Genomic DNA, 21,972 nt, shown 5'->3' with positions numbered 1-21,972 from the left:
GGGTCTGGGACACAAATTGTGCACCCTTGACTTTGGGGTGAGGAAGAGCCATCAAGTCACTGCTGACCTACAGCCACCTTCTCGGGGTTTTCAAAGCAAGAGAAATTTCAGAGGTGGTTTGCCATTGCCTGCCTCTGCGAAGCAGCCCTGGACTTCCCTTGGGGGTCTCCCATCAGAGGGCTAACCCTGGCAGACCCTGCCTAGCTTCTGAGATCTGACCAGGACCATCTGGGGCGGGGCAGCCAATCCCTGGCAACTGCCCACGTGTGGCTGCACACGCGTTTTCTCTCTGCAATTCAGGTGTGCCCTTAGATGTTTTCAGAGCAGTGGTCTGCAAGCCCTGGCTCTCAGTGCTCCACCTGCTAGGTTGCAAGCAGGTTTCCTTTTGGGGAGGGGGGACTGGGCTGCTTTTGGGAAGGGCCTGCCACTAACATACATGCACGTAGAGCAAAGGTATTGCATCACCTGCCTCCTTCCATTCCTCAGCAGTAGAGCAGGTCCTGCTTAGCTCAGGTAGGTCCGGGGATTCTTGTCACATGATCATAGGATATACCTCACAACTTCCTGCCATGTGCTTGTCCATCATTCAGCCCCCATGCTGCCCCTTGGAGTCAAACCCTCCCTTTGAATGCACTTCGTATCTGTTCTCCCTGCACAGGTCCAGCTAGTGAATAACTCCTTCAAAGGCATCAAGTACCTGCGGCTCAACACGCTGGCATCCCTCGGCTACGCTGTGGTGGTGATCGATGGGCGGGGATCTTGCCAGAGGGGCCTTAAATTTGAAGGGGCTCTGAAGAATCAGATGGTAAGTCCGGAGTGTCTTTCTAAATCACGCTCAGCATCCTGCCCCAAGATCAGATCTCCAGCTGGAGGCTTTACAAGACATGTCTCTTAAATGTATACAGAAAGTCTCAGGTTCAGTCACTGGCATCTCCAGTTGGGACCCTGGAGAGCCACTGCCAGTCTGAGTGAACGATGCTAACCCAAATGGACCAAGAGTCTTGATTCAGGACAAAGCAGCTTCCTGTGTTCACCATTTGCAACCTGTCTAGTTATTTGGGGAGGGTTTTACAGTAAATAATTACTTAAGTTTGAAATTTGTAATTGGAATTTGAATAATTACTTAAATTTGAATTTTGAACTTGGGATATTCATCGAGCTTTGAGGTTGCTTTATGTACTTTAAAATTATTTGTGTGTCTCTGGAAGCTAAGTGGTGGTCTGCAGAAATGTAGTGTTCTGTGCCCTTGCTGTTGGTAAAATACTTAAAGTGCTGTAGCATATAGATGGCGATTGTTCATGGACACAGTTTTAAATGTTTGAAAACCTTTTCTAGATGCTTAGCCATTGTTGATATATTTTGCTGTAATTATTTTAATTTGTCTGTCTCGTTGGTGGATTTTTTTTTTTTTAATCTCTGTTCGGAGAGGTAAAATTTCTGGGGAAATGACATAGCTGTATTGGTCCAAAAGAAAAAGCTGAGAAGCCAAGAACCACCATCTGTGTAACGGCTTTTTATTAGCCCCGATCCAGTAACACAGAGCAACAGGCAAGCTTTCATCAGGCCAGATGCCTCTCCTCTTTCCTCTAGCCCGGGGTTTCCAAACCTGAAGACTGGGTTGCAGAACCTCTATAAGAGGGTCGTGGGCCATCCTGCCCTTTCCTCTGGTCTCTTGTATTTTGGAAATCAAGATCTGACCCTGGAAACAGAGTCTTCCATGTCATATATCAGTTGATTAGAGTTAAGTAGCAACAACACAAAGGTGAGCTACACAGTAACAAAAACAGTAATCCAAAAGAACCCTGCACCAATACTGTACATAAAATCCAAAATATTGTATTATTACAGACAAGGTAAATGTGCACTACAATTCTTTGTGTTCAAAAGACTGTACCATACAGATAGTTATATAAATTGCCTTCTTCAAAGGGCATTAGGAAGGAGTATAGTATTTCCAAGCCACACTATCAGTTAACAACTCCTTAAATGTTTGTTCAGTTGTAGTCTGCAAACAATTTCTGTCACCCTACAATCTTCCTCTGACGTGAATGCTAGCTTATTCCAAACATGTTTCTCACATACTTTCTCAACAAATCTGATTAGATTTTGTTCCAGGCGGACACTCTAAACCAAACAACAAAAATTACATACTTTTTCTTTCTGTCATCAAGAGCCCATACTTAAAAAATGCACGGCATGACCTGTTATAATTTCAACTGGGACACATAGTCCTCTGGAGTAGATCACACTGAGAAGCTGCGTCATCCATCCTGCCCACACAACCCCATTTAAAGGGACCGTGGGTGTTCTTGATGACAGTTCACAATCCCTTATATCCTTTGAAGAAGACAGTTTGCATTATCTGTATGGTACAGTCTTTTTGAATATATAGAATTGTAGTGTACATTAATTTGGCTGTGATATAGTTTGGGTTTTATGTACAATATTGGTGCCCAGTTCTTTTGGATTTACTGATAGGTTCAGGTGGGCAACCATGTGGGTCTGAAGCCGCCAGCTGCCAGGACCACGGAGGACCTGCTGTACAGATAATCACTAAACCCCTCTCCGTGAAAGCACAATAATCACATTTTACAATTTAGCAATTATTGGTGTTTATTCACAACAGTAATAAATTCCAGTGTAATATACAAGAAACCATACAGGAAAGATCCATCCACAACGCACGCCACTCCTGCTGTACTTTTTGTGACCAACGTCCAAATATAATAAAGTTTATTTATGACAAGTCCAATGACTGGAGAACCAGTCCAAAAATTGTTTTGGGCCAAATAGCCAGTAAGTCCCCACCACCACTCCTTCTGGTTCTGAATACATATTCATAAACTGACATGAGGGAAATTTGCAGCAAGGTTGTATAATGAATTATTAACATAATACAGCAAGGCAGGAAAAATTATACATAATGAAGAGTAGCAATTTAATTTCGGTACTGCTTACCTACTGCATTCGTTATTTGAAAAGACAGTCCCTGGAAGAAGGACTATTTGCCCTGAAACAATTTTTGGACCAGTTCTTCAGTCCAGACTTTTAATAAATAAACTTTATTTAGACATGGGTCAGAGAAAGTACAGTAGGAATAGCACGTGTGGTGGATGGAACTTTTCCTATATGATTTCTTGTATATTACACTGGAATTTATTACTGTTTGGATTGTGAGTAAACACCAATAATTGTTAAATTGTAAAAACTGATTATTGTGCTTTTATGGAGAGAGGCTTGGTGATTATCTGTGTTGGTCTGAAGCAGCAGAACAAAGTTTGAGTCTAGTGGCACCTTTAAGCCCAAAAGGGTTTTATTCACGCTTTTGCGCATGCACACTTCTTCAGATACATTGACATTGAAGTTACCCAGTAGGCAGAGTGTGAGCTGCAAATTAGCATATAGTATAAAGATATAAGGAAGGCCGAGCACAGAAGAATAGATGCTTTTGAGCTGTGATGCTGAAGAAGACTCTTGAGAGTCTCTTGGACTGCAAGAAGATCCAGTCAGTCAGTCCTAAGGGAAATCAACCCAGACTGTTCCCTGGAAGGTCAGATGCTGAAGCTGAAGCTCAAATACTTTGGCCACCAAATGAGAAGGGAGCACTCCCTGGAGAAGACCCTGATGCTGGGAAATACAGAAGGCAAAAGAAGAAGGGGATGGCAAAAGATGAGATGGCTGGACCGTGTTACTGATGTAACAAAGATGAATTTGAGCAGATTTCGAAGGATGGTGGAAGACAGGAGGGCCTGGCGTGACTTTGTCCATGGGTCGCAAAGAGTCGGACTCGACTGTGCAACTGAACAACAACAACAATAAAGACGTTAAAGGGGTGCAAGACCCTTGGACTGGTAACTTCCAGGACTTTTTTTGCAGCAAGAACATCTTTATATATTAGGTCACATCTCTGATGTAGCCAATCCTCCAAGAGCTTACAGTAGGCCCTGTAATAAGAGCCCTGTAAGCTCTTGGAGAATTGACTACATCAGGGGCAGGGCTTTTTTTTTTTGTAGCAGGAACTCCTTTGCATATTAGGCCACACACCCCTGATGTAGCCAATCCTCCAAGAGCTTACAGTAGGCCTTGTAAGAAGAGCCCTGTAAGCTCTTGGAGGATTGGCTACATCAGGAATGTGTGGCCTAATATGCAAAGGAGTTCCTGCTACAAAAAAAGCCCTGCATGCATGTAAAGTTAATGTTGCGTTTCTTATCAGCCCTGAACTTAGTTTTACAACTTTAGCAGCATCAGCTAAGGTAGATCCAGGTGGGCAGCCGCGTTGGTCTGAAGCAAGAGAATGAAGTCGGAGTCCAGGGGCACCCTTAAGAATGTCAGCTTTCCTGTGCTAGAAGCACATTTCATCAGACAACGAAGTGGGGTACAGTTAGTAGTGCTACATATAACTTGTGGGTAGGGTTAAGCATGCAAAATAATACTATGTTAGGATCCATTGGCAAAATAGTGAAATTAACAAATTGAAAAAATAACAGTTTGGTCTGGGTAGTGTAAGCTGAGTGGGAAAACAGCAAAAGGCAATAAACATGTTGGAATTAGAGAACCATGGTGAGAATAGCAGTAAATGTGGAGTCTGTTCATTGTTAATGGAGCAATTACCGTATTTGTATTTCCACTGAATATTCTCTTTCAAATCAGGCCTGATGTAGGGGGGCCACCACCTCATTCAAATGTAAGGCCCTGCAACTTCTGGGAGGGGAATGTGGGCACACAAAAGGAGCAAGTGATGCAATTGTCTCTCTCCCCCTCCCATCTTCTTCTAGGGTCAGGTGGAGATCGAGGACCAAGTGGAGGGTTTACATTACGTTGCAGAGAAATACGGGTTTATCGACCTCAGCCGCGTTGCCATCCACGGCTGGTCGTACGGAGGTTTCCTGTCTCTGATGGGGCTTATTTGCAAGCCCCACATCTTCAAGGCAAGTCGGAGGGTGGTTTTGGATCTGGATGGTGCCACTCATGCTGAAAAGCCCTTGATCACACGATGCTGCAGTTGGGCTGGTTCGGTGCATCAAAGCAAAGTACCATAACTGTTGTTGTCTCCCACCAGCGAACCAGTTTGCAAAGAACAGCAGATTGAATGTTGCAAAAAGTACTGCTCTCATTCAGCTATTTCTTAAAACATTTTAATCCTGATTTTCCTCTTGGTTCAAGGCAGCTTACAATATTAGTTAAAACATCCCCAGCTAACATTAAAAACAAAACAGCAACCCCAAATCTCTTCCCTACACCTGAAAAGATGCCTGCCATTCAGCCCCTCCTGAAAGACCTAGCAAAGAGGCTGGACTTGCAGCACCTCCTGAAGGCCTCCAAAGAGCTCCCCCGCTACTTCCTCAGGGACCTCCAGGGGGCTGGAGCCACGATGGAAAAGGCCCAGGCTCTGGTCAGTGGCAAACCACAACCGACAGGTTATGGTGGCATAAAATAACTAAGAAACTTACACAAATCTAACCACGCTTTTTATAACTTACGTACAATGCACTTGCACTAATTCCATCAAAGTAAATACAAATCTCCAGGAATCTCCCTGATAATCAAAACAATCAAGCACAAGCCACCCTAAGCCTGCTCTGGCAGGGAGGACGGGATATAAATAAAACAAACAAACTATTAAAATCCGGGGCTAGAAGAAGCTCTGTGAAACAGGAAACGAAAGTCAGCGTCCTGTTCCCATGGAATTGTGTCGTGCTTGATTGTTTTGATTATCAGGGAGATTCCTGGGGATTTGTATTTACTTTGATGGAATTATTCCAAGTGAATTGTACATGTTATAAAAAGTGAGGTTAGATTTGTTTAAGTTTCTTAGTTATTTTATGTCGCTATAAGCTATTGGTTGTGGTTTGCTCATTTCCTAGTGACCGCTCTCCTGTAATCTTATCTGGTCAGTGGCAGACAGGCCACCCTAAATGATGATAGCCGATGGACGGCTGTCTGATGGCCGTAGCTGGCATGCAGGGACACACAGATGGAGCCAGTCCTTCATATATGTGGATCTCCAGGAACTCATTAACCGTGGACAGGTCTGAGCTCCATCTGGAGAGACGGTGTGGTTATGGCCAGATTTTCTTTTGAAGGACAGAAAGCTGAAATGAAACAGAACAGAAGGTTTGGTGGCGCTGCCATGACTAACAAAGCCTCTTCCAGTCTCAACTGTCCTGCTGAAATGAATTTGGTCAGTCTTTAAAGGCCCCTGGATTTCTGTTCAGTGTTGCTGCAAGGAATGGCAGGCAAATCTGGAGAAAGATTACTCTTCCCCCCCCTCCCCGTGTCACTCCATTAGCAGGCGGGCTTATTCCTTACAGAGGTACCTAGGAGAGTCGCTTCCCGCAGCTCTGCTGCCAGCCATACCCAGAGCGGGCTGTCAGCAAAGGGGGAGAGGCCGGGCAGGGTGGGGAGGCCTCGCCCAGGGAGCCAAAAAGCTTGGCACTGGACCTGACAGGCAGCCTCTTTCTGTCTCTGAACCTCCCAGGTTGCTATCGCAGGGGCCCCCGTCACTGTCTGGATGGCTTATGACACCGGCTATACGGAAAGGTACATGGACGTCCCAGAAAACAACCAGCAAGGCTACGAAGCAGGCTCGGTGGCGCTGCATGTAGACGAGCTCCCCAATGAGTGAGTATTGTTGTGGAATGGCTGCTCCTTTCTCTGGTGTAGCCATGGACTTCTCAGTGGTGCCCGAGTTCAGTTCTTGGAATCGCCACTTAAAACCCATTCTTAGGAGGCTGCCAAGGGCTTGGAGAACCAAGAGGAGTTGGCCTGGCAGAACACAAGAAGCTGCCTTATACTGAATCAGATCCTTGATCCATCAACTCAAGCAGGCAGCGGCCCTTCAGGGCTTCAGGCAGAGGTCTTTCATATCACCTACTGCCGTTTCTTTGGACTGGAGACGCCAGGGATTGAACCTGAGACCTTTTGTATGCCAAGCTGATGCTCTGCCACTGAGCCACAGACCCTTCTGTAACCAAAATGGTGTACTAATTGGGCTAAAGTACAGAGAGTCCTGGGTGCAAGTCCCCCTTCAGCCATAAGAGGCTGATGTTGCTGGCAGGGGGCTTAGTCCATTCTTCAGCTTAATCTGCCCGAAGAATTTTGTTCGGGAAGATCTTGTTGCACTAACCTTTTAGAATTCTTTGAGGGACAAGGGTGACCCAGTAGAAGGGTGTCAAACAAGTCGCCTGGGGGCCGAATCAGGCCCCTGGAGGGCTCCTATCAGGCCCCCAAGCATCTGCTTCCTTCTCCCTCTCTCTTGCTTTCTTCTGCATCTCAGCTTGCTTTGCCAGGCTCTTTCAATTGCACAGCAGAGCTACTGAGCCAAGTCTCTCCTTCAGTTGGCTGAGGTTCCATGCAAAGAAAGCACCTTTAAGACCAACAAGTGCTAATGTTTTTTAAGCATGTTTTGTTTGAAGGTTTTTTTTAAAAAAAATCTTTAGTCATGTCTGTCTGTGTCCTTTAAAAAGTTTATATTGCTGCTACCTAATCTTATATAGGTACACATACGGCCCAGCCCAATGCAGTCTGGCCTGGTCCAATAAGGTCTAATTTAAATCAGATCAAATGAGTTCGATACCCCTGCCTGAGTAGATGTTGTTTACCTAGACTTCCAGAAAGCTTCTGATAAAAGTTCCTAGTTAAAGGCCCCTAAGTAAACTCAGCAGTCCTGGGATAAGAGACAAATCCTCGGGAATTAAAAATGGGTTAATTGTCAGGAAAGAGAGAGGAATATATAAATGGGCAGTTTTCACAGTGGAAGGTGGTGAGCAGTGGGGTACTGCACGGCTTGGCACTAGCCTGGTGTTTTTTTTAACTTTTTCATAACAGTTTGGTGTTGGGAGTAAGCAATGAAGTGGCCAAGTTTGCAGATGACACTAAGTTGTTCCAGGCAGTGAGAACCAGGGAGGACTGTGAGGAGCTCCAGAGGGCGTCAACACAGCAAATGAGGTTCAGCACAGACAGGGGTGGAATTCTAGCAGGAGCTCCTTTGCATATTAGGCCACACCCCCTTGATGTAGCCAATCCTCCTGGAGCTTACAGTAGGCTCTGTGAGAAGAGCCCTTTAAGGAATTCTAGCAGGAGCTCCTTTGCATATTAGGCCACACACCCCTGATGTAGCCAATCCTCCTGGAGCTTACAGAAGGCCCTGTAAGAAGAGCCCTGAAAGCTCTTGGAGGATTGGCTACATCAGGGGTGTGTGGCCTAATATGCAAAGGATAGAATTCCACCCCAGAACACAGGCAAGTTCAAAATAATGCACATTGGACTCAAACATCCAAACTGTAAATATTCATTGATGGGGTCTGAGCTGGTGTTAACTGACCAGGAGAGAGATCTTGGAATTGTAGAGAACTCACTGAAAATTTCAACTGCAATAAAAATGCTGTGCTGGGAATTCATCCTGTTTCTATAGGGGACTTGAAAACAAATCATCCAGTATCATAATGGCCCTGTATAAATGTGTGGTGTGGCCTCATTTGGAATATTGCATACAGTTCTGGTGACTGCACCTCAAAAAAGCTTTTATTGCACTGGAAAAAGTACAGAAAAGGAGAACTAAAACAATGAAGGGGATGGAACATCTTCCCTGTGAAGAAAAATGAAAGAGGTTAGGGCTCTATAGCTTGGAGAACTGATGACTGAGGGGTGACATGGCAGAGGTTTACAAAAATCATGCATGGGATAGAGAAGGTAGAGAAAGAATTCCTTTTCACCCTTTGTGACAATACAAGAACTCCTGGGCACTCAATGAAATTAATTAGCAGTAGGTTTAGAGCTGATAAAAGGAAGTACGTCTTCACCCAAAGGAATTCACTGTGTGGAATTTAATGTGTGGAATTCACTGCCACAGGAAGTGGCGGCAGCTACAAGTATAGACAGCTTCAAAAGGGGATTGGATCAGCATATGAAGCAGAGGTCCATCAGAGACTATTAGCCACAGGGTATAGATGGAACGCTCTATCTGGGGCTTGTGGGGAGCAACAGTGGGAGGGCTTTTGGAGTCTGGCCCCACTGGTGGACCTCCTGATGACACTTGGGTATTTGGCCACGGTGTGACACAGAGTGTTGGACTTGATGGGCCAGTGATTCAGTGTGGCTTTGGGGTCGAACTACATGGCCCTGGAGGTCCCTTCCAACTCTGTGATTCTCTTAAGATCTTCATCGTGGTCTTTGTGCAGTCCCACACGTGGGTTCTTTGCTCAGCCACGAACCCGACCTCGGAAAATAGATTAGCTAGCCTCAGGCATTTACTTTGGCGTGCCTTTCCTCTCGCTCTGGGGAGCAGGCACCTACTCAGTTTCTTCTCTACCGCCGCTTGGATCACACCTACCTCGTGTCTCTCTTAAGGTCTTACATGGTGGATTCACAAAGGAGAATCAGGTGTTCATTTTCATCCTATTTCTGTGAGGGTGCATTTTTATCCTTGGCGGGGGGGGGCTGTGGCTCAGTGGAAGAGCCTCTGCTTTGCACATGGAAAGCCCCCATCTCAACCCCCAGCAGCTTCAGTTAAAAGGACCAGGTTACGAGGTGATGTGAAAGACTTCTGCTTGATACTCTGCCGTGAGCGCTCCTTCTCTGCCTTGTGGCTCATAGCCACGCAGGGATCTCTGCTCCATGTGTTTATCCAGTCTTCTCTTGAAGCTGCCGTCCTGAGTAGACAATACTGACCTTGATGCAGCCATGGAGTGACTCAGCAAAAGGCAGTTTCCTGTGTGTTCCTGCCTGAAGCCAGTTATCTCCCCAAAGCTTTGGTTCCCTGACTCCTGAGGCACCCCACCCCCCACCCCATTACATTCATGTGCCCTTCAGGCGGTTGCATCTTCTCTCTCCCTTCCAGACCTAACCGGCTGCTGATCCTCCATGGGTTTCTGGATGAAAACGTGCACTTTTTCCACACCAATTTCCTGATCTCCCAGCTCATTCGCGCTGGGAAACCTTATCAGCTACAGGTAGGTGTAGCCAGTTTGGCGTAGTGGTTAAGTGTGCAGACTCTTATCTGGAACAACCAGGTTTGGTTCCCCACTCCTCCACTTGCACCTGCTGGAATGGCCTTGGGTCAGCCAGAGCTCTCGTAGGAGTTGTCCTTGAAAGGACAGCTGCTGTGAGAGCCCTCTCAGCCCCACCCACCTCACAGGGTGTCTGTTGTGGGGGGAGAAGATATAGGAGATTGTGAGCCACTCTGAGTCTCTGATTCAGAGAGAAAGGTGGGGTATACATCTGCAGTCGTCTTCTAGGTGAGTGGGGGAGGGAGGGATGGATCTTCTTCGTGGTCTCTGTGCAGTCCCACACATGGGTTTTCCTATCAGGACGAACCCTACCTCGGAGATTTTAAATAGCTAGCCTAGGCGTTATTTTTGGCGCGCACTCCCTCCCGCTCTGGGGAGCAGGCATCCACTGCGCATGCCTGTAGCGCGAGGGAGGCGCCCAACCCACTCAGTTTCTTTCCAACCGCCGCCCGGGATAGTCCTACCTCGTTGCGCTCCTCACTTACCTCAGATATCTAGCCTTCGTTTTCCTCAAGTTTCCTCTTCTTTCATCCTTCGCTATTTCTTCATATTCTTATCTTCAAAAAAAAAAAAAAAAAAAAAAAAAAAGATTTAGATAAATATCTTCCCCGCTTTTTCCTCAGACCTCCCTTCCCCCACCCCCACCCCCCCCCCCCCGGGCGTATGGAAGGAAGGGACAGTAAAATAACTTTCAAAAGGTGCTCGCGCTGTAGGGCGAAAATCCCTACATCGGACGGGCATTCGCTTTGCTTGTTCTGTTTGGGAGAATCCCATAAAGTGGACGCCTGTGCGCACTGCCTTCAATTTTGCAAACAGGCGCGAAAAAACAGAGCCGCTAGACTCAGAAGCCACTTAATGGAGTCTGTGCTCCAGCCTGATATGTCGCAATCTTCGTCAGCAAGTAAGTCGCCTCCCCTACTGACTCCCCAAGGGGACGGCGCAAGGTCGGCAGCTTCAGTGGCCATTGCTCCCAGCAAGCATAAGTCCGGCGATGCCGCGAAAGCCGGCGACGGCGCGAGAACGTCAGAACAAACGGCCGCGGCGACTAAACCAAAGGGCGGGAAGCACACTAAGAAACATAAGCATTCCGACCCGAAGGGCCAGAAGGATTCGAGAAAACCGTCCGATCCGAAGGCTCCGCGGAAACCGACAGACCCGAAGGACCCGAAGATTCCGAAGGACTCGAGAAAATCCTCCGAACAACAGAATGAGCCTGAGACGCAATGCGAGCCTTCCACTCCCGGATCCGACACCCAGAAAGTGACCACCCCGGCTACGGAGTCGCCGCACCAGCAGACGGAAGAAGTTATTCCCATTCCGTCCCGATCCCCTTCCCCGCATGGATCCATGCTAGACCCTGCGCTGGAGCCGATTCGAGACCCGCAACAGTGGACTCGACACCACATCAATCCTAGATCGTTCCGCGATATGTCGAATCCCATCCAGCACAAACATGATGCTTACAGGTACTTCGATGCGCATCGGTTCCCAGCCAGGTCTCCCAGCATGGAGAGATATAGGTACCATCATGCGCGTTTCCCGGAGAGATCCCCTAGTAGAGGGAGGGACCGCCATCGCTACAACCCGAGATCTCGGTCCCCATCCATGTCCCCGAGGCGACGCCATTATGCTTCAAGGTCTCCTTCCATCGAATCCCATGCATGCTGCGGATACCATCATTCTCGGTACCGAACCGATTATCACATGAACCCATCCAAGGAAGCGACTCCTGTCCAACGGAGCAAGCAACCACCGAGACAGCCGTCTCCGAATCGAATCCCTTTATAGGTTTTAAATGACTATAGGCCAGTGGCCTTGACTTCTGTGATAATGAAGTGTTTTGAACAATTAGTTCGAAAATATATTATTTCCTGCCTTCCTGTTATTTTTGATGAATATCAGTTTGCTTACAGGAAAAATAGATCTACTGAGGATGCTGTTAATACTGTTCTTTATACTGCTTTATCGCATTTGGATAAAAAGGGGACGTATGTTAGAATGTTGTTTGCAGATTTTAGTTCTGCTTTTAATACAATATCACCCCATAGATTGTTGTCTAAGCTTAAAGATTTGAAGCTGTCGGACTCTATATGTGAGTGGATTTTGAATTTTTTGTCAGGTCGTTCACAAAGGGTTAAAATGGATGGATATATTTCCTCCGTGAAGATCTTAAATACTGGCACCCCTCAGGGATGTGTCTTGAGTCCACTTCTTTTCACTATTTACACATCTGATTGTGTTTCCAGCAGTCTGAGTAACAAAATCATTAAGTATGCAGATGATACAACGTTGGTAGGGCTCATCTCTGAAGATGATGAGTCTGCGTACAGGAGGGAAGTTCAACAGCTGTCCCTTTGGTGTAAAGTAAATAATCTTATTTTAAATATAAATAAGACGAAGGAAATTATAGTGGATTACAGGAAGAGTAGTTTGGACACCCAGCCGTTGTTTATTGATGGTGTTATGGTAGAACAGGTGACAGAATGGAAGTTTCTGGGAATTACCATGAAACAGGATCTAACATGGGGGGCAAATACTTTAGCTCTAGAGAAAAAGGCCCAGCAACGACTATACTACTTAAGACTCTTAAGATCACTACAACTGTCAGGGAGTCTGCTGGTTGCCTTTTATCGTAGTTCCATTGAGAGCATTTTATCTTATTGCCTCTGCGCGTGGTTTGGGAGCTGCACGGAAGCAGAGAGAAGGGTGCTCCAAAGAGTGACGAGAAGAGCACAAAAGATTTGTGGATGTTCTCTCCCCTCATTGGTGGATCTGTATAATATGGCATGTAAAAGGAAGATACAAATGATCCTAAGGGACCATACACATCTGGGCCATTTGCTTTTTGAGATCTTACCGTCAGGTAGACGATATAGAGTGTTGAAGGCTAGGACAAACAGATTTAAGGACAGTTTCTATCCAAGTGCTGTGGTTAGGTTAAATGCAGGGTTATGAAGGATTATCTGTTTTAGATGTATTTAATGGTTTAAATGGTTTTAATGGTTTTATGAATGTTTAATGGTTTTATGAATGTTTATTTAAGGGTTTAAATGGTTTTAATGGTTTTATGAATGTTTATCCGTTTTAGATGTATTTAAATGGTTTTAATGGTTTAAATGGTTTAATGGTTTCAGATGTATTTAAATGGTTTATGAATATGTGTGTTTGATGTGTTGGTATGTTTGTGGAAGAGCACCTCATTTCGTTGCTCTCTTTTTGTTGAGAACAATGACAATAAATTCATCTATCTATCTATCTATCTTCCACTTCGACTTCTAAACCTAGGGGTGCGATTCCAGTGGAACCCAAAAGCACGACTCCAACCAGACCGGACCTACCTGAACCCGAACCTGACTCTGATGCTGAATCCGAAGCTCAATCATCGGATTCGATACAGTCCATGTCCCCTGGGTCCCCTGCTTCAGATATCGCCAAGCCCGCGGATTTGTCACCTTCCGAAGGGGCAAAGACATACCTGGACTTGATTGCCAATATGGCCTCTGCACTTAACGTAACTCTGACTTCGGATGCACCCAAGGTGACAGACGTGGTACACGACCTGGTGCACTCAGATTTACCTGCTGGTTCCTTTCTGCCGATGCTGCCGGTACACCTAGAAGCCATCAAAGAAGCTTGGGACAACCCAGCCTCCATTCCCCCGACTTCAAAACGAATCGAATCCCTTTATAGGATCCAAGCACCGGATTCGAAATTTTTATTTAGCCATCCAGCACCGAATTCTCTGATAGTGCATTCATCTTCTAAAACCAAACAGACCCGCCACCCGGTACCCCCTGAGAAGGAAGGCAGGAAGTTAGATACTCTTGGAAGGAAAATGTATTCAATCTCGACGGCAACTGCCAAGATCAACAATTACCTAGCATACTTCGCCGCGTATTCCCACAATATCTCCTCCCAACTGAATACGCTAGTCTCTGCCCTGCCTGAGCCCTCCCAGAAACAAGCCTGCAAGCTACTTCAGGAGCTCAACAGGATTTCAAAGCAACAGATAAACACCATCCGTCACTCTGTGGGGTGCACTTCCAAGGCGATGGCCGCCTCCATTGCCCTAAGGCGACATGCTTGGCTTCGATCCTCTTCGTTGCAGCCTGATCTAAAATTCAAGATAGAAGACCTTCCCTTCGATGGCCAAGGTCTCTTTAATGCCACAACGGACGATATACTGTCCACCGTGGATGACAGCCGCAAACGAGCGAAAAGATTGGGGGTAGCCCAACAGCAACAACAACAACAGAGCTATAAGCCCAGATCATGGAAACCAACCCCCTTCAAACGTTCCAGATCCCCTCGACAATCTGAATACTGGAAACGTAAAGCTCCTCCTCCAAAGCAATCCTTTAACCAGAGACAGCAGAGACCACAACCACCTAAAAAGGCTGCATCTTCATCGAAGCAGTCTCTTTGACTTTCTACCTCTACCACTTCAGCACGTCTCCAGGCTTCTTCCATTTCTCGACAATTGGCAACAAATAACCACAGACAAATGGGTTCTGAACATTATTTTGAGGGGCTACTCCATAGAGTTCCAAGCACCACCAAAAAGACATCATTTTGTTTCCACTCCCCCATCACCTTCCCTTCAGGAAGAAATAGACACCTTAACAGCCAAAGCGGCTATAGAGCCTGTCCCAGTCCAGTATCATCGGACAGGTTTTTATTCCAGGTACTTTCTAGTCCCGAAAAGGGATGGGGGACAGCGCCCGATTCTGGATCTAAGAGCCCTAAACAAATTCATCCGCCACAGAAAATTCAGAATGATCACCTTACAATCGATTCTGCCATTAATCCCCAGAAACTCCTGGATGGCACTGGTAGATTTACAGGACGCATACTTCCACCTGACAATACACCAATGCCACAGGAAGTTTCTGCGTTTCGCCGTTGGCAACAACCACTACCAGTTCCGAGCTCTGCCCTTCGGACTTTCCACGGCACCACGGACATTCACAAAATGTATGGCGGTTATTGCAGCGTACCTCAGGCAACGCGGCGTTGCAACCTACCCATACATAGACGATTGGCTCCTTGTGGGAGCTTCAAGGACACAGTTGATGAAGGACATTTCCATCACACTTGCGCTCCTAGCAAACCTGGGCCTCCAGGTCAATCATCAAAAGTCACACCTTACCCCAACTCAAGACATTCAGTTTATTGGGGCTCGTTTGTGCACCACGGACCACAAGGCGTATCTTCCTGTGGACAGGATATCCTCCATTCAGACGCTGGCCACACAAATAATGCAACAACCCAAACAAGCGGCCTTCAACATTCAGCGCATGTTAGGACTTATGGCAGCCACAACGGCAGTTCTGACACACGCAAGACTACGCATGCGAACCCTACAAATCTGGTTCGTCCGCGCGTTTCGACCCCAACACCAATCTCAAGGAACGGTCCTCACTGTTCCGAGCCACATCCTCCCTTCGCTCGAATGGTGGACAGTTCGAGCTCACCTGCTTGCGGGAATGCCCTTTTTACGGCCAAGTCCATCAGCAGTGGTTACAACAGACGCCTCGAGATGGGGCTGGGGAGCTCATCTCGACGTACTCACGGTCCAGGGGCAATGGACACCGTACGAACAGTCGCTCCACATCAATTGCTTAGAGCTTCTAGCTGTTCACAGAGCGTTAAAATCGTTCCTTCCATCTCTTCAAGGCCTACACGTACAGATCGCCTCAGACAATGTGGCGACGGTTTTTTATATAAACAGGCAAGGAGGGACAGCATCCACCCGCCTTTGCAAAAGAGCAATGCACCTGTGGCATTGGAGTATTGCCCATCAGATTCACCTCACTGCGGTACATCTTCCTGGCATACAGAATGTTCAAGCGGACAGACTGAGCAGATATTCCATCAACGACCACGAGTGGTCACTCCACCGGTCATACCTTCTGCCAGTATTCCGGAAATTCGGAACTCCGTCAATAGATGCGTTTGCTGCACCAGACAATGCACAGTGTGCGATCTTTTTTATGAGAGGTCCGCCCTCACAACAGTCTGCAGGGGATGCCTTCATACAGACGTGGACCGGTCCACTACACTTCCTCTTCCCTCCCTTTCCGTTAATAACACGGTGCATACAGAAAATTCAACTGGACAACACAGATTGCATTCTCGTGACGCCATGGTGGCCACGTCAGCCATGGTTCACAACCCTTCTCCTCCTGTCAGAAAGCACTTACCATCACTTCCCTCTGGCACACAACCTCCTGTCCCAACAGAACGGCAGGGTTCTGCACCACGACCCGAACAGACTTCGCCTGACGGCCTGGAGGATATGTTCTCAGACTTTCCTGAAGGAGTAAGACACGTTCTCCTTAATGCAAGGAAACCGTCAACAAGGAAGTCATATTCCATGAAATGGAAAAGGTTTTCCATCTACGCTACCAAGCATAATTTCAGACCCTCCTCGGCTTCCATGCCTCAAATCTTAGCATATACACTGCATTTGTCAGAAAAGGGCCTTACGTACTCCTCTCTGAAGGTGCACCTGGCAGCAATCTCAGCTTTTCACCCGCATGTACAGGGTCGAACTGTCTTCTCACACCCTGCTGCGAAATCCTTCTTAAAGGGAATCTTACATTTGCACCCACCACTACGGCAAATGTATCCTAGCTGGAGTTTGTCACTAGTGCTTAGCCAACTAGTAAAACCACCTTTTGAACCTATGGCTACGATACCACTTCACCTCCTCTCATGGAAAACGGCTCTTTTAGTTGCACTCACCTCTGCTAAAAGAGCAAGTGATCTCTGCGCGTTCAGAGCGGACTCGCCTTACACCATGTTTCACCATGATAAGGTGGTGTTACGGCCAGATCCCGCTTTCTTACCGAAGGTGGTCTCCGCATTCCATCTGCATAGAACCACTACCTTACCTGCCTTTTTCCAACGGCCTACGGATAAGGGCCAAGAAGCTCTACACTGTCTAGACGTGAGAAGAGCACTCGCCTACTATATAGATCGAACTGCATCGTTCCGCACAGACTCCAGACTTTTCGTGGCCTACGGCCGCCGTCATAAGGGAAAAAAGATATCTACGCAGAGACTATCAAAGTGGTTGGTTGCTGCTATAGAGCTGTGCTACAAGCTCGCGAAGCAACCAGTTCCATCTGCCATAAGAGCTCATTCTACAAGAGCTTTGTCAACGTCATCTGCCCTTGCCAGGGGTGTATCCATGGAGGACATTTGCGCTGCTGCCGCTTGGTCTTCCTCCTCGACCTTCGCCACGCACTACGCTTTGGACGTTCGTGCTAGGCGGGATGCATCCTTTGGACAGGCAGTTCTTCGCTCCATCTTTGACTAAGAAGCTGGTCCGGGCTTGGTGAGTAGTTACTTACCTTATAGCCTATAATGTGCTGCCTATGTTGCACTAACCTTTGCACTATTTTTTCCTCCAACTCTAGTGCCAGCACCCACCGCCTTGCAGATCAGCTTATCAGTCACCCATGTGTGGGACTGCACAGAGACCACGAAGAAGATAAACAGGTTACTCACCTGTAATTGATGATCTTCGAGTGGTCATCTGTGCAGTCACACACGCCCGCCCAGCCGTCCCCGCTGCTGGCTACTTGTCTTATATATCCGCGCTCCTATTATGTCAGCGGCGGGGAAAGAAACTGAGTGGGTTGGGCGCCTCCCTCGCGCTACAGGCATGCGCAGTGGATGCCTGCTCCCCAGAGCGGGAGGGAGTGCGCGCCAAAAATAACGCCTAGGCTAGCTATTTAAAATCTCCGAGGTAGGGTTCGTCCTGATAGGAAAACCCATGTGTGTGACTGCACAGATGACCACTCGAAGATCATCAATTACAGGTGAGTAACCTGTTTTTCTTCTGATTACGTCTTTTCTTTGGGGCCAGAAGGAAGGTCAGCAGGAAAAGGATGGTCATGCATTCAGCTTATTTGCTAAATTTGTGGCGCAGCTTAAAACAACTTTAGTTTTGCTAGATTCAGGTGGGTGGCCGTGTTCATCTGAAGCAGCAGAACAAAGTTCGAGTCCAGTGGCTCCTTTGAGACCAGCAAAGTTTTATTCAAGGCATAAGCTTTCATGTGCAGGCCCACTTCCTCAGGTACATTGAAGTGAAAGTTATTTGTCCGTACATGTAGGCAGGCAGTGAGCAGCAGATCAGCATGCAGTATAATAAAGCATAAGAGGAGTCCTGTGGCACAGAGTGGTAAAGCTGCAGTACTGCAGTTGGAGCCATCTGCTCACGACCTGAGTTTGATCCTGGTGGAAGCTGGGTTCAGGTAGCTGGCTCAAGGTTGACTCAGCCTTCCGTCCTTCTAAGGTCAGTAAAATGAGTCCCCAACTTGCTGTGGGGAAAGTGTAGATATCTGGGGAAGGCGATGGCAAACCATCCTGTAAAATGTCTACCGTGAAAATGTTGTGAAAGCAATGTCACCCCAGAATCGGAAACGAGTACCTTTACCTTTGTAATAAAGCTGTATAACAGATGCAAACTGGAATAACAGGCTTAATTTATACTGTCACTGTTTAATTCCAGGGCGAAAATTAGTGAAGGAAATCTCCGGTTTTGATATATTCATTTCCTTCACTATGTTTCCCCCTATTAAGCCCAAACGGTGGCTGTATAAACTTAGCTTTGCTAGGCATGGAGAGGAACCGGGTGCCCCTTCTCTAGCTTTGGTCAAGAATACATCTGTAGGCATGACGTCTACAACCCTCTCCCATGTTTTAAAATGAGATCCTGAGGAAGCTGATTCCAGTAGCCCAGTGCCGTGTGAATACAGCCCCAGATCCAGAGGCGAGATCTTGTCCAGCCTGAACTTCAACTCTCTTCCCCTCTGTCTGCAGATCTACCCCAACGAGCGACACAGTATTCGCTGCCCAGAGTCGGGGGAGCATTACGAAATCACGCTGCTGCACTTTCTCCAAGAATACCTCTGAGGGCCCCCTGTGGACGCCTGACGACTCCGGACTCCGCTCCTTGCCTCTGCTCTCCTCGCCCCTCGGCAGCCTTCGAACCCAGAGCACAAAGTCGCCTTTCGCTGCGGGTGCGTCTCCTGTGCCGGATGTGTCCCAAGTTAAAAGAGGAAACCGCCCCATCTGGATGGCGCAGCTCTCGCACCTGGTTCCTTCAGCTCCTCTCTTGTTTTTTAAAAACATTTCCCTGGGGGGGGGGGTTTGCTGCTACTTTTTTTTTTCCATGCTGGGACTAAAGACAGACGTTCCTCCCCATGGCAATTTCCTGTGTGTGTTTCTGTGCCCCCCCCTCAAACTGTATCCCGCCCTCTTGCCTGCAACATTTTCTTTGCTTTTCCTTGCCTTTTGGGAGATGGAAGAGCCCCCCCGCAGCTGCCAAGAAGGAGAGGCAGAGGTGAAGGATGGGGGGGGGGGCAGCATGCATCTAAGGACGGATGTGGGTGATGCGTCTTCAGCTCTGCCTTGGTGCTTCTTCGCTTCCTTGCTGCGCCGTGCTTGAAAATGAGGAACTCTGGGATCGCGAGGCGGCTCCGATTGGGAAGTACGAAGTGCTGTTGCGTCGGGGGATCCTTCTCTGCAACCCCCCACCCCACCCCCAGTTTGGGTCTGGTGATGCTCTTTCGGAAGAGGAAGACAAGACTCCGGCACAGGCGCGGCGCTCAAGGGGCCAGGGACTGCAGCGGCTCCTGGTTTGTTTGTGTTGCAGGATTAATTTATGCAAATGTCCCTCTCCCTGCCCCCCCCCCATCCTGTCTTCTCGTTCCTGGATCCACCCCACAGCCCTTTTCTCCTCCCCGTCTCCTCCTTCTCCCTACCCATGCTGTGCGTTCTGGCGTGTGCGCCACAGACAGGCACCCCTTCAGTTCTCTGCAGGTCAGCGACTGTATCGCCTCGCCCATCTGACCCAGGCAGACCTCTCGTTGCTCTCCCCCCCTCCCCCACCACCCCTGTCTTCAGTCCTAACACCAGTCTTCACAGGCTGTAGTCAAGGCCGAGGGGTGGGGGGGGAGGTTTGCCACGTTTTTGCACCTCAGGGGGAACCCTCCTTGCCTGCGTGCTCACAGCCTCCCTTTCCCCCACTCTTCTCCAGACAGGGGGTACAGGGAGGGGGCAGAGGAAGGCGCCACCGAAGCCGAGGAGAAGCATCCACTTGCCTACAAGACGAACCACAAAACGACTTGCCCAAGTTATCTTAAGTGCGTATTATGAAAAGAAAATATTTTTATGGATTCTTATTCTTTTATAATTATGAGTGTAAGATGTAGTGACTCATTAAAATATTGGAAACCGGCTCTCCCCCTGTTGCTCCCACCTTGCCCGGTGTGGCGTCTGTCGCTTTGTGATGCAGGGAAGACAGCCGCTCTTGGGAGGATTTTAAGAAGGATGTAGACAAGCTGGAACGGGTCCAGAGGAGGGCGACGAAGATGGTGAGGGGTCTGGAGACCAAGTCCTATGAGGAAAGGCTGAAAGAGCTGGGCACGTTTAGCCTAGAGAGGAGGCGGCTGAGAGGTGATAGGATCACCATCTTCAAGGACTTGAAGGGCTGTCATATAGAGGATGGGGCAGAATTGTTTTGTGTGGCCCCGGAAGGTACGACCAGAACCAATGGGTTGAAATTAAATCAAAAGAGTTTCCAGCTCAACATTAGGAAGAACTTCCTGACCATTAGAGCGATTCCTCAGTGGAAGAGGCTTCCTTGGGAGGTGGTGGGCTCTCCTTCCTTGGAAGTTTTTAAACATAGGCTAGATGGCCATCTGACAGCAATGAAGATCCTGTGAATCTAGGGGGAGGTATTCAGGGCTTTGTAGAAAAAGCCCAGCAGTAACGCATTTACATATCAGGCCACACCTCCTGACATCACCATTGTTTCACATAGGGCTCTTTTGTAGAAAAGGCCCAGCAGGGACTCATTTGCATGTTAGGCCACACACCCTGATGCCAAGCCAGCCGGAACTGCGCTCCTGTGCGTTCTTGCTCGACAAAAGCCCTGGCGGTATTTGTGAATTTCCTGCATTGTGCAGGGGTTTGGACTAGATGACCCTGGAGGTCCCTTCCAACTCTATGATTCTAGGATTTTCGACTTTCGTGAAAATCTTTTTTTGCCACGAGGATGCAAGAGCATCTCCAGTTTCTCTGTGGTTTGGGAGGTAGAAATACCGGGGGAAGTCATGTGTGGCTCGTAGCTGTGGTACCAGATGGAACCTCCAAGTTCCAAGGCAGTATCCCTCTAAATCCCAGGTGGGTGGGGGTAAGCAGGAGAGCCTTTAACTTCATGCCCTGCTTCCAGTAGTCCACTTTTAGGTACCAATTGGCCTGTCCAACGAAGCAATTATGGTTTTAATTATCCTATGTATTGGGGGGGGGTCATAACTGACCCCAAAAGTATTAAAAATAAGCCTTCTAGCTGCATAAAGGCTGTTGGTTGTTCCTTGCTGTTTCCCCTTCATTTTTTTTCCTTTTTAAATTTTGGGGAGCCCCTGCTGAGAAAGATAGCAGGTACCGAGCATTATGAATTTGGTAGCTTCCCCAGTGGGTATGTCTAGGAGGAGGAGAAGAAAAGTTCCAGTGGCGCTTTTAAGACATATTTATTTCAATAGAAGCTTTTGTGCACTAGGTGTGAACATATTTTTGAGGACGTCTCATCCTGAAAATGCTCGATTCGAGTCAAGGAGTACCTTCGAGACCAACAGGATTGCGGGGGTGTGAGTCATGAAACTCCCTCCTGTCAGGGACAAGCAGGAAAAAGATGAAGGGGGCTTTGACTCTAAAATCACCTGGTGGGGGCAGGTCCAGGCCATTTGCTATTGGTCAGGGGTGACCGGGCGTGTTGCTAGAAGAAGACGACTGCAGATTTATACCCCGCCCTTCTCTCTGAGTCAGAGACTCAGAGCAGCTTACGATCTCCTATATCTTCTCCCCCACAACAGACACCCTGTGAGGTGGGTGGGGCTGAGAGGGCTCTCACAGGAGCTGCCCTTTCAAGGACAACAACTGCGATAGCTGT

General features: G+C 47.8%; 1 protein-coding gene across 1 annotated transcript in view; it reads left to right on the top strand.

Moving 5' to 3' along the window:
• DPP9 (dipeptidyl peptidase 9) overlaps positions 1-20,260 on the top strand; it is a 75,436-nt gene extending 55,176 nt beyond the window's left edge. The window contains exons 17-21 of the mRNA XM_060232870.1: positions 659-805; positions 4,776-4,921; positions 6,472-6,621; positions 9,839-9,950; positions 18,840-20,260. Coding sequence (XP_060088853.1) covers positions 659-805; positions 4,776-4,921; positions 6,472-6,621; positions 9,839-9,950; positions 18,840-18,932 — 648 coding nt within the window. The 3' untranslated portion in view covers positions 18,933-20,260. The remainder of the gene's footprint in view (positions 1-658; positions 806-4,775; positions 4,922-6,471; positions 6,622-9,838; positions 9,951-18,839) is intronic.
• Positions 20,261-21,972: the final 1,712 nt, after the last annotated feature.

Source organism: Heteronotia binoei, chromosome 2 (genome assembly GCF_032191835.1).
Source record: "Heteronotia binoei isolate CCM8104 ecotype False Entrance Well chromosome 2, APGP_CSIRO_Hbin_v1, whole genome shotgun sequence".
In the NCBI taxonomy this organism is placed as follows: domain Eukaryota; kingdom Metazoa; phylum Chordata; class Lepidosauria; order Squamata; family Gekkonidae; genus Heteronotia; species Heteronotia binoei.
Note: the sequence above shows the minus strand (reverse complement) of the source record. Positions and strands in the feature narration are given on the sequence as shown.